The sequence below is a fragment of the Ursus maritimus genome, unplaced genomic scaffold, assembly GCF_017311325.1.
Source record: "Ursus maritimus isolate PB19 unplaced genomic scaffold, ASM1731132v1 scaffold_7, whole genome shotgun sequence".
Taxonomy (NCBI): domain Eukaryota; kingdom Metazoa; phylum Chordata; class Mammalia; order Carnivora; family Ursidae; genus Ursus; species Ursus maritimus.
The window spans coordinates 70,537,971-70,550,776 of NW_024426885.1; the positions used below are offsets into that span (position 1 = coordinate 70,537,971).

Consider the following 12,806-nt stretch of genomic DNA (forward strand, 5'->3'; position numbering starts at 1 on the left):
ACTGTCCCAAGCACTCCTCACCCTCGCTAATTTGGTGTCGGTCCCACCAGCGGAAGCTGCTGACACGGCTCTCGCTAAATCCAGTGGGCGCTTTTAGGCTCTCGTTTCACGTCCTCAAACCCGCCCGTTTCTCTGCACCCCCCTCCTCTAACACACGATTTCCTCCCCATTTTCTACTATCTGCCTCTGACCTGTTCTCCCTCCTAGAAAAAATGGTAAAAGCAAACCAGGCAAGGTCGTTCCTCAGTTCAAACAACTGGCTCACGAGGAGCCGACCCGCCTGGACTCCGGCCTGCCCGCGCTCCCGGCCGCACCAGCCCGGTTCCTGAGCTCTGAGCACGGCTGCACACCCCCGCCTCGGCACCGCCCAGAAGTCACCGTCCCCGCTCCTCGTCTGCTTCCTACCCATTCTTTACAGGGAAACTCACAGATGATGTTACTTAGAAAAGAGTGTGCACGTCCACATCACCATCGACTCTTCCACTGGGGTACATACCACGATTTGTTACTTCATTCGTGTGACCGTTTACTTGCTGTCCCGTCCGCCTGACTGGGAGCCACACGAGGCGGGGCAGCTACCTGGCCTGCCGCTGAGCCCCAGAGCTCGGCCTGCACAAAACGATTGTGCCGAGTATTCGAACAGCAGGGATGGGCTAATGCCAGGGTCCTTTATTTTTACTGGTTATGTCTCCTACCCGGGACTACGAGCTTAAAAAGAAAAAGTTATTTTGTAAAAGGGTGTTTTACTGCTTAATAAAAAACGAGCTGAACCAACTGTTTTTTTAGAAATCAAAACACGGCTACCAAGGAACTTTGAATAGGACTTACCACCAACTAAAACACTGTAACACCACACACTAAATCATGATTTCTTCACAGAGCAAACTCTACACTGACAAATGCCTATTAGCATGTAAAATATATTCAGTTCCCTCACACTCGCTCCACTGAGGGACTGCAGTGTGCACACACCCACCCACCGAGGAGGAACGGGACATTCAGGATTGCCCGGAAAGATCAGGAATTCTAGCTGCTGGAACATACCCGGAAAGGGGGGACTTCTAGGCACTGCTATGTGAACGACTAATTTTAACGACTAGTCTTAGTCGGGACCAGAACTTGAGGTGGCCTTCTACCCACCCAGCCGTGTACAACAGATCAGAGGCGTCCAGCCCCTTCCTTTGCACTTCTGTCCCTCACCTGTAACCTGTCCCATGTCCCCACCTAACTCTCTTCTCCGGTTTTCTCTGTTGTAGCTCCTGTAATTATATTTTAGTATTTATATTTGCTGAATTGAGGCTTTTCCTCCTGAACCACACTCAATCACCTAAATGCCTCTTTTCAACCAAAGTGTCAAAAGTAAAAGCAGGCAGAAGGGCCAGAAGGTAGTTTGAGGCCATGGAAGTCCTCCATCCTGGCCCCACATGAAGCTTCGAAGCTTCGTAATGACTCACAGTCTCATTTACACCACTGTTAACTTGATGGTCAAGCTGTATGTCGACCCTGTATGTTACTTGTTTTCCAAACACTATTTCATATGCTTAATACGCTGCTTCCAACCATTATCTGTTTGTTTATAAACACTTGTGAGTGCCTTTGAGCTTCTGAAAGACCTTTTATAGTGATTAATAGTGCCTGGGTCTCTGAAGGTCATAAAAATCTGGGCATTCTGGATAGTGATCATCAATGATGATAATAAAAAACTAAAACAACGCCAACTCCCTGAGAGCCGGGGAAATCAGTTCAGACACGGAGACTCCCGCCCGCCGCTGTGCGGTGGGAGCAGGGCGTGTGGAGAACGCGGAGCCGTGCAGCCCTCCCCTGCTCCGTCCACAGCTCAGCACCTAGTCTGCCTGATGGTGAGCATCTGTGCAGGATTTGGCCTGGGAAATAAAGGCAATCTCTTAGAAAAGGAAAAGAAAAAAGCTTCCATCTTTAATGAGTACAACCGAGGGGTTGAGAGCCTGAGGCCAGATCATTCTGCTTCTCAGCACTTCCTTGACAAGAGAGCCCAGTAACAGTCAGCTATTTGGAAGACAGATATCTAGAGGTGTGTAAAAGATTATTTATAAAACAAAGGACCAAGGATAAGAAAGCAGAGAAAGGTCGAGACGGAGCTGACCACAGTTAGAACCATATGGAACCACACAGCAAACAGCACACTGCTCACACTCTGCTCTCCGAGCTCTGCCTCGTCCGAGCACGACGGAATGATGAGACACGGATGAGGCCGAGGCCCCTGGTCATCCCCTCTGTGCGCTCTGCTGGAAGGAAGTGAAGGGTACGAGCTCTGCTTACCCTGTTCCAGGCATGTTTTCCACCTGGTTGAGACTGGATTCAATAACAGAAGTCAAAGCATCACATTCGTCAATGTGCAGTGCCTTACACATGCTCCAGATCTTCTTAAGGGCGACTAAGGCATACAGTCGGACACTGAAGTTGGGATGGAAGCACTGTTGCAGCGCAATAATAAGGGCTTGCTTCAGAACTGGTTTCTGGAAGGAAAGGGGGAAATTCTTCACATGTACACATGGACCGTTCCACCAAGTGGACGGAAGATAAAAACGCCACACAGTCCAGCTGCTCTCACTGGCTCTGCGTGAGCGGGGCTCCTCCTTCCTTCTCAGACACGTTAGGTGCTCGGGCATTAGCAATTTCCTCAAGGAAGAAGGATGCTCGCAGCTCTTCCGTTTCTGTCTACGAGGCGGCCGCAGTCCATGTTCCCCGCACGGCAGCGCCCGGTCAAGCGTGGACAGAGTGCCTGCACGCTAACCACCCGGCAACCTCGATGTGCTAACAGCCGCCCCCTGGGCTGCAGACGTCAGAAGGGCTCTCTGAGAGCGCCCCTTCTGGTACACTTCCAAGTGCTTCTAAAGCCGGGACCTCCTGCAGTGCTGTTTTCCTTCTTGTCTTCGTGAACAACTGTTTCCCTCGTGATGCTCTTGGACCCGCAGAGCACGGAGGGGTGGCAGGGAAGATTTAAAAAATGGGGAGAAAAATAATACACGTTTAAACTTCCCTGTAGTCTTTTCCTGTGAATTCATAGACTGTCCCATCTTCACAGCCTGCAGATTTCAGGCAGTGACAGTCCCTGACTTCCAAAACACACAGTTCCACAGACAGCGAAAAGCAAAGGAAGTGACACAGATTAATGTGGAAACCAGATGGACTGAAACTTTTAATATAATACCGGCAGCTACCTCAATGCTCATTCCAAATGGCTCATCTGTAAATGTTCGCGGGGCTGTACCTAGCTCAGAGTCCTACGGCTTCTTCTGACTAAAAACAACCGTGCTCACAGAGACTTTACCAACACGCTGCAGGGCTAACAGTGCATGTCCATCTGCCGGTCTCTTCGAGAAGGACAAAATACACAGATGTCAGTCCTTCATCCAAAATATGGTCAGCATTTATCAAAGCTCGCTGTACTCTCAGCAACACAAGGACACCAGGGGAGACACAGGAATATAGACACACGCGTAACTGTCGCATACTTACGACCACCCCTGTGTGAGAAGCACCTTGAACCAAGGTGCGGAGCCTCGGAACCGCAAATGCGGAGCAAGGTCAAGGGCAGGAGCTAGTCGGACGGGGCCCAGCAAAAAGGCTACGTGGAGGAAGAATAATTTTTAAGAGGGGCAAGGAAGGCTGAGGGGCATACCAGATGCAGATCTGAGAAAACCACGAAAATCAGCACAAAGAAAACAGATTTACTTGGCTAGAAGGAAGACAGAAGTGTCAGGGTGGCGAGGGAAAGTGGCAACTTCTGAATGATGCACCATTAAGTACTTACTTGTATTTTACCAAGACAGGTTATCCAGGGTATCCGAAACACCATGAGAAGAGGATTTAAAAATTAAAAAAGAGGAGGTAAAGGGAATATTAACCATTAATTACGAATATTTTACAGTCCTTTACGATGTTATGAGGCACACAGGTGAGAGTACCTAAACGTAAATACTAGCGATAGCATCAGTTACGGACCACAGTTGTCGCTGCTTGTAGTACGCGTGGCTTCACAAGTGGGTCTTACCGCCCACAAGCTACACGTCAGGGGACCGATGTGAAGACAAGACAAACCAGTGTCAGTAAACGACGGCCAACCCAAACATGACGTGGCTAAAACCAAACTCCTGATTTCTCCCAGAACCCACGGGGTGGGGAAGGGCTCTCGCTCCCCGCCCCTCCCCCTGCCCTGTTCCGTGCCCGTCGCTGACTTCCAGGCAGGATGAGACGACTCACCTGCGGCATGCACCTGCTGCCCCTTGGCCTGGAGAGTCCCTGGGGCCGCGTGTGGGTCGCCCACTCATGCTTTCAGGTCCGTGTTCAGGATCCCACCCTTGGGAAGGTCTCCCCTGAACCCACCTCCTGAAATAGCCGTCCTGCCCCAGACACCCCATCTCTAACCCCTCATTCCGCATCTTCTTCAAACCCTGTATCACCACCTGGGATGCCTGGGTGGCTCAGTCGGTTTAAGCATCTGGCTTCGGCTCAGGTCATATCTCAGGGTCCTGGGATCAAGTCCCACATCAGGCTCCCTGCTCAGCGGGCAGTCTGCTTCTCCCTCTACCTGCCACTCCCCCTGCTTGTGCGTGCGTGCTCTCTGACAAATAAATACAATCTTAAAAGAAAAAGAAAAACCTGTATCACCACCTGACAGTATAAGGTCTACTTATCATCTCTGCTCACACCAGAATGACGGTGGAGACGGTTTTGTTCACTGCAGAATTCCTAGGACCAGGAACAACCCACTAGGACCCACAAAAGGCACAGGACAAATACTGGAGGGAGGAGGAGTGATGATTGGTCCAAAGTACCCCTCCACGGGGCGTGCGGCCAACTACCTGCACTACACAGCCCATCCCCAAGGGCAGAGGCTTCTCTCCAAGGAACAAGCGCTTCCCTTCCTCTGAGCGGCTCATACTGCTCTCCCTGCCCTTCTAAACCTTTCCGCTGAGGCTTTGGAGCCCTCCTCCCAGCATGGTCTCCAACCCCGCACTAACCTTTCTCTCCCACCCTCCTAAGTCACAAGAGGGTCTGCACCCGTTCCAATCCTCAATGTGACATTCGGGTCATCGCTTCCCCACCGTCAGAGAAACCACCATGGGGAACAGGTCTGCCAGAGCCCAGCCCTTGTCACAAAACCTGTAACTATTCTTCTTTCTAAAACCTTAAAAGCAGGTATTCCAACCTTTTTTAAAGTTATTTGTTTTAGAGAGGGGTGGGGAGGGGCAGAGAAAGAGAGAATCTCAAGCAGACTCACTGCTGAGCGTGGAGCCTGACACAGAGCTCGATCCCACAACCCCGAGAGCGTGACCTGAGCCAAAATCAAGAGTGGGACGTTCAACCGACTGAGCCACCCAGGCTCCCCCAGGTATTCCAACTTCTGACCTAAAGCCCCTATCCTCAGTCCATCTCCTACCCCACCGTTTCCCTCCTGTACTCCTCACAGAGCTTGTCCCGTCACAGGCTCCTTGCTGCTGGACACTGGATAAAGCCCCTGTCTTTCTTGACCTTTCTCTCCTTGAAAACAGTGCTTCCTATGGCCTTTAGGACACCCCATTCTAAAGGCCGCCCCTTCGCCCTCGCACATTCCTTCTCCGTCTCTTCCTTTCCTGTCCCTTGAATGCTGGTGCTGCTCTGGGCTCTTCTGTCGGGCTGCACACACTCCCTGCACTTGCTCCCACAGCTTCAGTCCAGTTAGGGCTCCCCAGCCCGCGAGACACGGCACAGCTCTTTTCTCCTCTCACCTGAAAGGTTACCGCGTTCGCGGCAGGCTCGCACGCCGCTGTAGGAAATCACAGAGGTCCCCTGTGCCCCAGCCTGCTTTGTCCAGTGTCCCCTCCTGCTAACATTTGGTAGATCCTGGCACAGCATCCCAACCAGGACACGGTCACGGACACAACCCACTGATGCAATCTGGATTTCCAGATTCCTTGTCCTCAGTTGCGCGTGAGGTGTGTTTGTATTCAGTTCTAGACCATTTATCACACGTGTGGGTTCACAGAGCCAGCATCGCCATCACGAAGCTGAACAGTTCCAACGCTCAAGGCCCCCCTCCTGTTGTCCTTTTATAACCACCCCATCTGCCCACGCTCCTCTCCCCACAGCCACTTTTTATACAACTGGCAGTGTTGTGAAAAATACTTGAATCTTAACCTGTTAGAGGTTAGCTGCGGACACGGAATCTCGTGGCTGGTTGGACAGAAATGGATCTTTACCACAGAATCACTGGAAGCACTGAAGAGAAGGGCTCTTGGCTTGCAGCTGAGCAACCGGGAGCTACACTGCGGAGCCAGGCGACCGCCGTGCAGATCCTCCACCACGCGGGCCTGCCGTGACCTGCACAAGCAGAGCAATGAGCCGGGCTGCCAGACCCCAGCCGACACTGTCCCAGAGGAAACAAAAGCCCCCATGACTCGGCTTGTCAGCAGAGGCCCACTTCTGCTTCCAAATCCCATGCAAGTGCGGACGACCTGAACCCCTGGCTACTCGAGGTTTTCAGAATAGAGGTTTTTGTGTTCTGGGCTCGGCAGAAAGAAGGTGTGGTGAAGCCTGACCCACAGCTCCCCAGATCTTCAGCAGGGGCACCAGAGCACCCCAGTTCACCCACAGTCCCTCCACGCCCCCAAGCAACACTGACGGCAGCGCGCATCGATCCTCACCTCCCCTTGAGGTATCGGAGTCGTGGTCCCTAAGCTGATGACCACTTTCAAGTCGTAGTTCCTATTTGGACCTCTTCCTGAGCCCCAGAGCTCTACATGCACCTGCCGCCTCCCAGGCCCTTGGGGTTCGCATGGGTGACAAACCCACAATCCCACGTACTCCTCACCATCCCCTCGGTCTGTTCTTCCCGCTGCAGTGAAAAGTGCCACCAACCCTGGAGGCCCAGGTCACTTCCCTGCTTCCCGCCTTCTTGCCACCAAAGCCATCCACCAAGCCCTGGGGTTCCTTGCTAGCCCACACCTGTCACATCCCTCCCTCTGCCACCTCCCCGCCACGCCACAGTGCAGCTCGTGTGAAAGCACGAAGATCGCTGCAGTAGCTTCCCAACAGTTTCCAGTTTCGCCCCCGTCACTAAACCAATCCTACACACGCTGCACTCACAACACCCAAGTCTGATCGCGTCACCCTTCTGCTTACAATTCGGCAGCATCTCCCCCGTGCCCTCGGGATAAAGTCCAAATTCCTCACACACAGAGCATTTATTGTACGTCCGCACCATTGTGGGGCTACTTGTCCAGGTTCACACACCAAGTAGGAGGTGGCGCTAAGATCCGACCCTAGGTCTCCTAGCGCTGGGGCTTGTGACTCATGTTCTGTGCTAATAAGCTCCTTGACCTGCTTCACAAAGGCCCTGCTGCACTGGGCCCTGCTCGCTCTGCGGCCTCCCACCAGGTCTCCAGCATCTTCCTGGTCTCAACTGTGCCACGCATCTCTGCATTAGCCTGCTCCCCTGCCCTGTCCTTTAGGTTTCTGCACTGAACTGGAAGTCCTCCCTGTGGGCCGAGATTTGGAGGTCACACCGGTGCCCCCACGGCCTTCTGCACTTCCCCCACCACATGCCCCCAGACAGAGCTGCGTCCTGCTTCCCTGATCGCCAGGGTCCACGGCAGTGCTTTGTTACAGGAAGCACTAAGATCTTGAATGAATGACACAGAAACCCTGATCCCAAAATCTGATGGGCACAGAGGACGAAAGATGATTCTGAGAGGTGAGAAAGTAACTTCTGTGCTATTTAATCCTTACACAGATCCCGAGAGGGAGGTAGCACCACGTCCAGTTTACATCAGAGGAAAACCGGAGGAATCAAGTCCAAACGCCTACCTTCCCCTTCAAATTTCTCACCGCTCTCCTATAACCTTAATCCTCACTCCATGCTTTACTCAGACTGCCTTAGTCTTTACTAACGTCAGTATCCTGTTCCTACTCCATCCACGACACATTTCCTCTAGTTCTCGTGTCCCCTCACTCTCCTCTTGGCTGTGACAGTTTCTCAGCCTTAGCTCGTTTTTGGTGACCTTGTTAGTCTGAGGAGCGGGGGTCAGGTCAGGTGGGATCTGGGTGATGTTTTTCTCGTGACTAGACTGGGGTTACGGTGTTGAGGAAGGAAACCACAGAGGCCATTTCCATCACATGCTATCAAGGGCACAGACTGGTATGACTTACCGCTGTCATGGGTGCCCCCTTCCATACTCTGCTCTGTGGAAGGATGTCACCACAGCAGCCCACACTTAAGGACTGGGTGGTTATGCATCCCCTCCTTCCAGCCAGAGTGTCCACATAAATTATTTGGAATTCTGCCCAGGAGGTTTGTTGTCTTTCCCATTGGTTTATTCAATCATTCACTTATATCAGTATAAGCTCATGGATATTTATTTTGTTGGGTTGCGATCCAATATTACTGTACTGTGTTGCTTGTTTCAGCTTTAGCCAGTGGGAGGTCTCTCGGTGGCTCCTGTGCCCCTCGGAAGATCCGCCCCACGTCCCCGTGTGTGTAAAGCACTTCTTTATTCTATATACCTTGTGTAGTTTCTGCCCCAGTTCTAGAATCGGCTGTTTCTCCAAGAAGCCCTGGTTCCTTTTATGAGAGAATGGTGTTAGAAACCAAGATCTGGGAGGTAGGTGTAGATTACTTGTAAGTGCAAAGAAAAAAAAAAATCCAGGATAATGCTCAACAGGGAATACAGTCCTTTTATGAACCTTATCCTCAGATATACTGGCACTGCCTGTGACCACTGGCCTTGGCCAAGACTGAGATACACACTGTTTGGGACTGAACACCAGTAATGCCACCTCCTATTTGCTAACGAGGTTTGGACACACTGAACAAGATGACAGGACAATACACAACCATGAGCACACTAAAGAAGGGTGTTTTCCCCTCTGCCTTCAATCTCCATAGAACATTTAGCGTTCTGCCCTCTGTCCTGTTTGGCGGTAGTTTTGAATCTTCTCTGACCTCTACAAGTGCAAATATTTCCATACTTTGAGGAAAATGGAAAGTCTTGAGTGACTGTCTCCAAGAAGTCTTTAAACAGAAACATATTTGTCAGGTAACAACAGGCTTTGCAGCAGAGTGTGTGAAGGATGTGGACACAGACTAACAGAGTACACTAGTCTGCTCTTTGCTGTAGATATCTCCATTTAGATCTTTTCTCAGAACATACTGACATTGAGATTCTTCTATTCCACTAATCAGCATTCCTTCTTTTGGATGCTTTGAAAATAAAAAAATAAATCTAAAATATGTTATATACAGTGAGTATAAACAGGGCTGAATGGGAAAATAACCTGTTATTGGGGTGCCTGGGTGGCTCAGTCAGTTAAGAGTCTGACTCTTGATTTTGGCTCAGGTCATGATCTCAGGGTCATGGGATCAGCCCCACATCGGGTTCCACGCTGAGTGTGGAGCCTGCTTGGGATTCTCTCTCCCCCATACTCCCAGCATGCCCATGCTCGCTCGCTCTCTCCAATAACTAACTAACCAACTACCTGTTATTTATTCCAGATCTAGTAGAAGCATCTTCTAAGATGAATTCATCTTCAGAACTTGTCTGAGTGGTTCTTGAGCTCTTTCGGCCACCCTGATGACAGTTCCTTGTCTACCTTGCCTCTCTTGGTAGATGGCAAGCAAATCTCTTTCCTGCACATATTTAAGATAGGAAGGTAACACGTGATGTTACCTGATGCTAGAGCTTGCCTGATTTCGGCAGAAGCTGTGAACACAAGTTTTCAGGGAGCTGTAACTCACACACTGCCATCTGGCTGACAGACGCTGGAAGGCACCCCGCAATTTCAAGATCTGAGGATTTTAGGAGCCAAATTGTGGTGGGGAAAAAGATCTTGGTCTTAGAATTCATGAAATAGCTTAACAACTAAATTTGATTATTACGACTGTTTAAAGACAAGAACACTTGGAGAAAATTCTAGGAAACCTCTTCTCCCCTGTATTTTTCTTTTACTTTCACCACCAAACAACGCTTCTTATTCTATACATTCAGGTCTCTCCCAGAGTTCACAGCTCAGAGCACTCTTCCCTGTAAACTCAGTAATGAAGAATCTTGCTCTAAATCTCACTGGCAGGTTTTCCTGAGTTCTTAACTGCTTTGCCAAAGTGATTAACCAGAATTAGCTACTATCTCTACTTTGTGGGGTAAACCACTAGGGAGTCTGCTCGAAGCTGGAGAAAGACGAGAGAACGGGCCTCACACTCCAAACAATGACCCATGGCACATCAGCCTTCAATTACCCAACAGCTCTTAATACTCAGACTGGAAGCGTCTTTGCACGAGCACACGTTCAATAGCCACGTCAGTCAAGGAGCAGTGAAGTGCTATAAAGGAAGTCTGACTTAAGGCATCTTACACAAATACTTGTATAAAGTTAAGCCTCTCTCACTAGACATCGCCCATCAGTCTGTGTACAGATTTCGGATGTGCTCAGGCATACGTGCCTCGGTGCGTACGTGTGCACGCACGTGACACCCGCCTGTGGATTTGTGTCTAAGTACGTGTGCACAGTAGGCGAGTAGTGGGAGGGAAGAGGAGAAGTGGCAAAAATCACAGGAAATACTCCACATTTTAAAAAAAATTAGTACAAACACACACAATTCCATTTTGTAGATTTAAACTCCTCTTGCCATTTAAACTCACCTTTTCGGGAATATTTTGAGTGATGATGTCCAAATGTGACAAAACGGATAAAAATGTACAAATGCTTGTTTTAAGGTTCTCTTCACCCTGGAAAAAAAGTCAGATAAATTAAACAGTCACTCAAGGCCTATTGTGACGCTGTGGGGCCCAGGACGGAAGACACAGGAGGGAAGTCACTTCCTGCAGCCAAACACCAACGCAACACCCAGCACACACCACGAGGTGGGATGAATTTAACTGTGGAGTAAGTGGTACAGCGGAGGGGGCACTCACCTCGGAAGAGGCACGGGCAGCCCAGGGGAGCAGGAAGGAAAGAGAACAGGTGAAAAGGGAGTAAGAAGAACAAGTCCGAGGTGACAGGAAGACAGCGACAGGCTCCAAAGTTAGGACCTTGCAGACGACTTTAGAGCCAAGGACGGAAAGCCATGTAAGTGGTTCACCTGGGATGCAGAAACCTTCCCAGTTACAGGAATTTGGAAGGACACATCATTCTAATGATAATAAACTGATGGACCCCAGATAGGAAAGGAAAGATTACAGACACTAACGTCCAGAAACTGCTCCAAAGGCAGATCAGATGATTTATTCAGCTACTGAATGTCTTCTACATGCCAGAAATCGGGGAAAACAGAATTAGATAAGGTTCCTGCTCTCAAGGAGCTTAGTCCAGTGGGTTGGAAGGACAAAAAAATCACACAAAAAATTAAAATTCCAATTATAACAAGCACTATTTACATGCTACAAAAACCTCTAATAAGGGGATCCAAACCATTCTTCCTTTAAGAAATGACACAAAGGACATGTGGGCTGAGATCTAAAGGAAGAGAGACAGCTCTGTAGATGAAGAGGAAAAAGGCCATTTCAGGTAGGGGGCACAGCACGTGCAAATGGCCTGAGAGCCAGAGGGCATGTGAGGAGTGTGAAGGCTCAGAAAAGGGCAGAGTGCCACTGTAGCATCTGTGCCTCCCGGGGCCCCGGCTTCCCTGTGCTCATGCCCTCGTGCAGGCCCCTCCCACCTCACGAAACTAGGTCTCGCCATCTGCTTCGGCCCGTGAGACATGAGCAAGCAGGATGCGACCAGACGCTGGGGAAACACATGCACACCATGACACGTCGTCCTGAGCTGCTCCTCCTGCTGATCCTGAGCCATCCAGACAGAGGTCCAGCCACCTGCCAGCCACATGCAGACAGAGCCAGGCCACCACAGCTCCTCCCCCCACTGCAGCCGAGGTGACCAACATGGAAACCGCAGCCCCAGCAGGCACCACATGGAGCAGAACCGCCTGGCCAGGCCCACACAACCTAGAAACATGAAAAACATTAGAACACTGTTTTCTGACTCATGCGTTCTGGATTGTTCTAGCAACAGAGAGCAGAGCCCGTGAGTAGGATGAACGTGCCAATGGGGAACATGGCGCAGAGGGGCTGGAGAGGGAGGACGGCACGCCATCACCTATGACCTGCAGACCGTTCTGAAGACTCCTGGTCTTTATTCTGAGAGCAACGTTTGAGGCAAGCGGATAACCTGACCACATTTTCATTCTGAAAACCCCGCTCTGGCTTCCACGTGGAGAATGGACTGAGGCAGAAGCGAGGGTGGATGCTGGCAGCCCGAGAGGGAAGCCCTGCAAGTGGGTGGCAGAGGCTCGACCAAGACAGACGGCAGAGGCAGGACAGAGTAACTGAGAAACCCTGGGACGCAGGGTCCGCAGGAGCTGGTCACGAGTCACGTGAAGCACGGAAAGCATCAAGGTGTCTGGTGCGTGCGACTGTAAAAAGACGGTACTGTTCACCACGGGCGGGTAGACCACGTCTGGGCAAACAAGAAGGCACTTGGTGTTAGACGTCCGCATTCTGCATGGTCTACAAACATTCAAGGAGAAGGTCTGGAACAGGGTCGGCCAGCTTCTTCTGGAAAGGACCAAACAGTAACTACGCGCGTGGCTCTGCAAGCCGTACAGGCTCCGCGGCAACCACTGAGCGCTGTCCCGAGGCACAAACAGGGCCACACACAGCACGGCAGCAAGCGGGCAAGGCTGCTCTAAAACCGTGGGGCCCAGCTTTGCTGTAGTTTGCCGGCTCCTGATGTAGCACGTGGGGGAAGATGTCCGGAACGGAAATAGCAGTCAGTGAGCCAGTGCCTCAGAGAAG

The 12,806-nt window shown here is 50.8% G+C and overlaps 1 protein-coding gene across 3 annotated transcripts in view; it reads right to left on the bottom strand.

Moving 5' to 3' along the window:
• The window catches only part of TARBP1 (TAR (HIV-1) RNA binding protein 1), an 85,559-nt gene that overhangs the window by 8,138 nt on the left and 64,615 nt on the right, over positions 1-12,806 (bottom strand). For all 3 annotated transcript variants that reach the window (XR_005833217.1, XM_008689657.2, XM_040624301.1), the window contains exons 23-24: positions 10,656-10,742; positions 2,299-2,495 (exon numbers count right to left, since the gene is read on the bottom strand). Coding sequence is in view for 2 of the 3 variants with exons in the window: in XM_008689657.2 (XP_008687879.2) it covers positions 2,299-2,495; positions 10,656-10,742 (284 nt within the window). In the remaining variant the exon portion in view is untranslated. The remainder of the gene's footprint in view (positions 1-2,298; positions 2,496-10,655; positions 10,743-12,806) is intronic.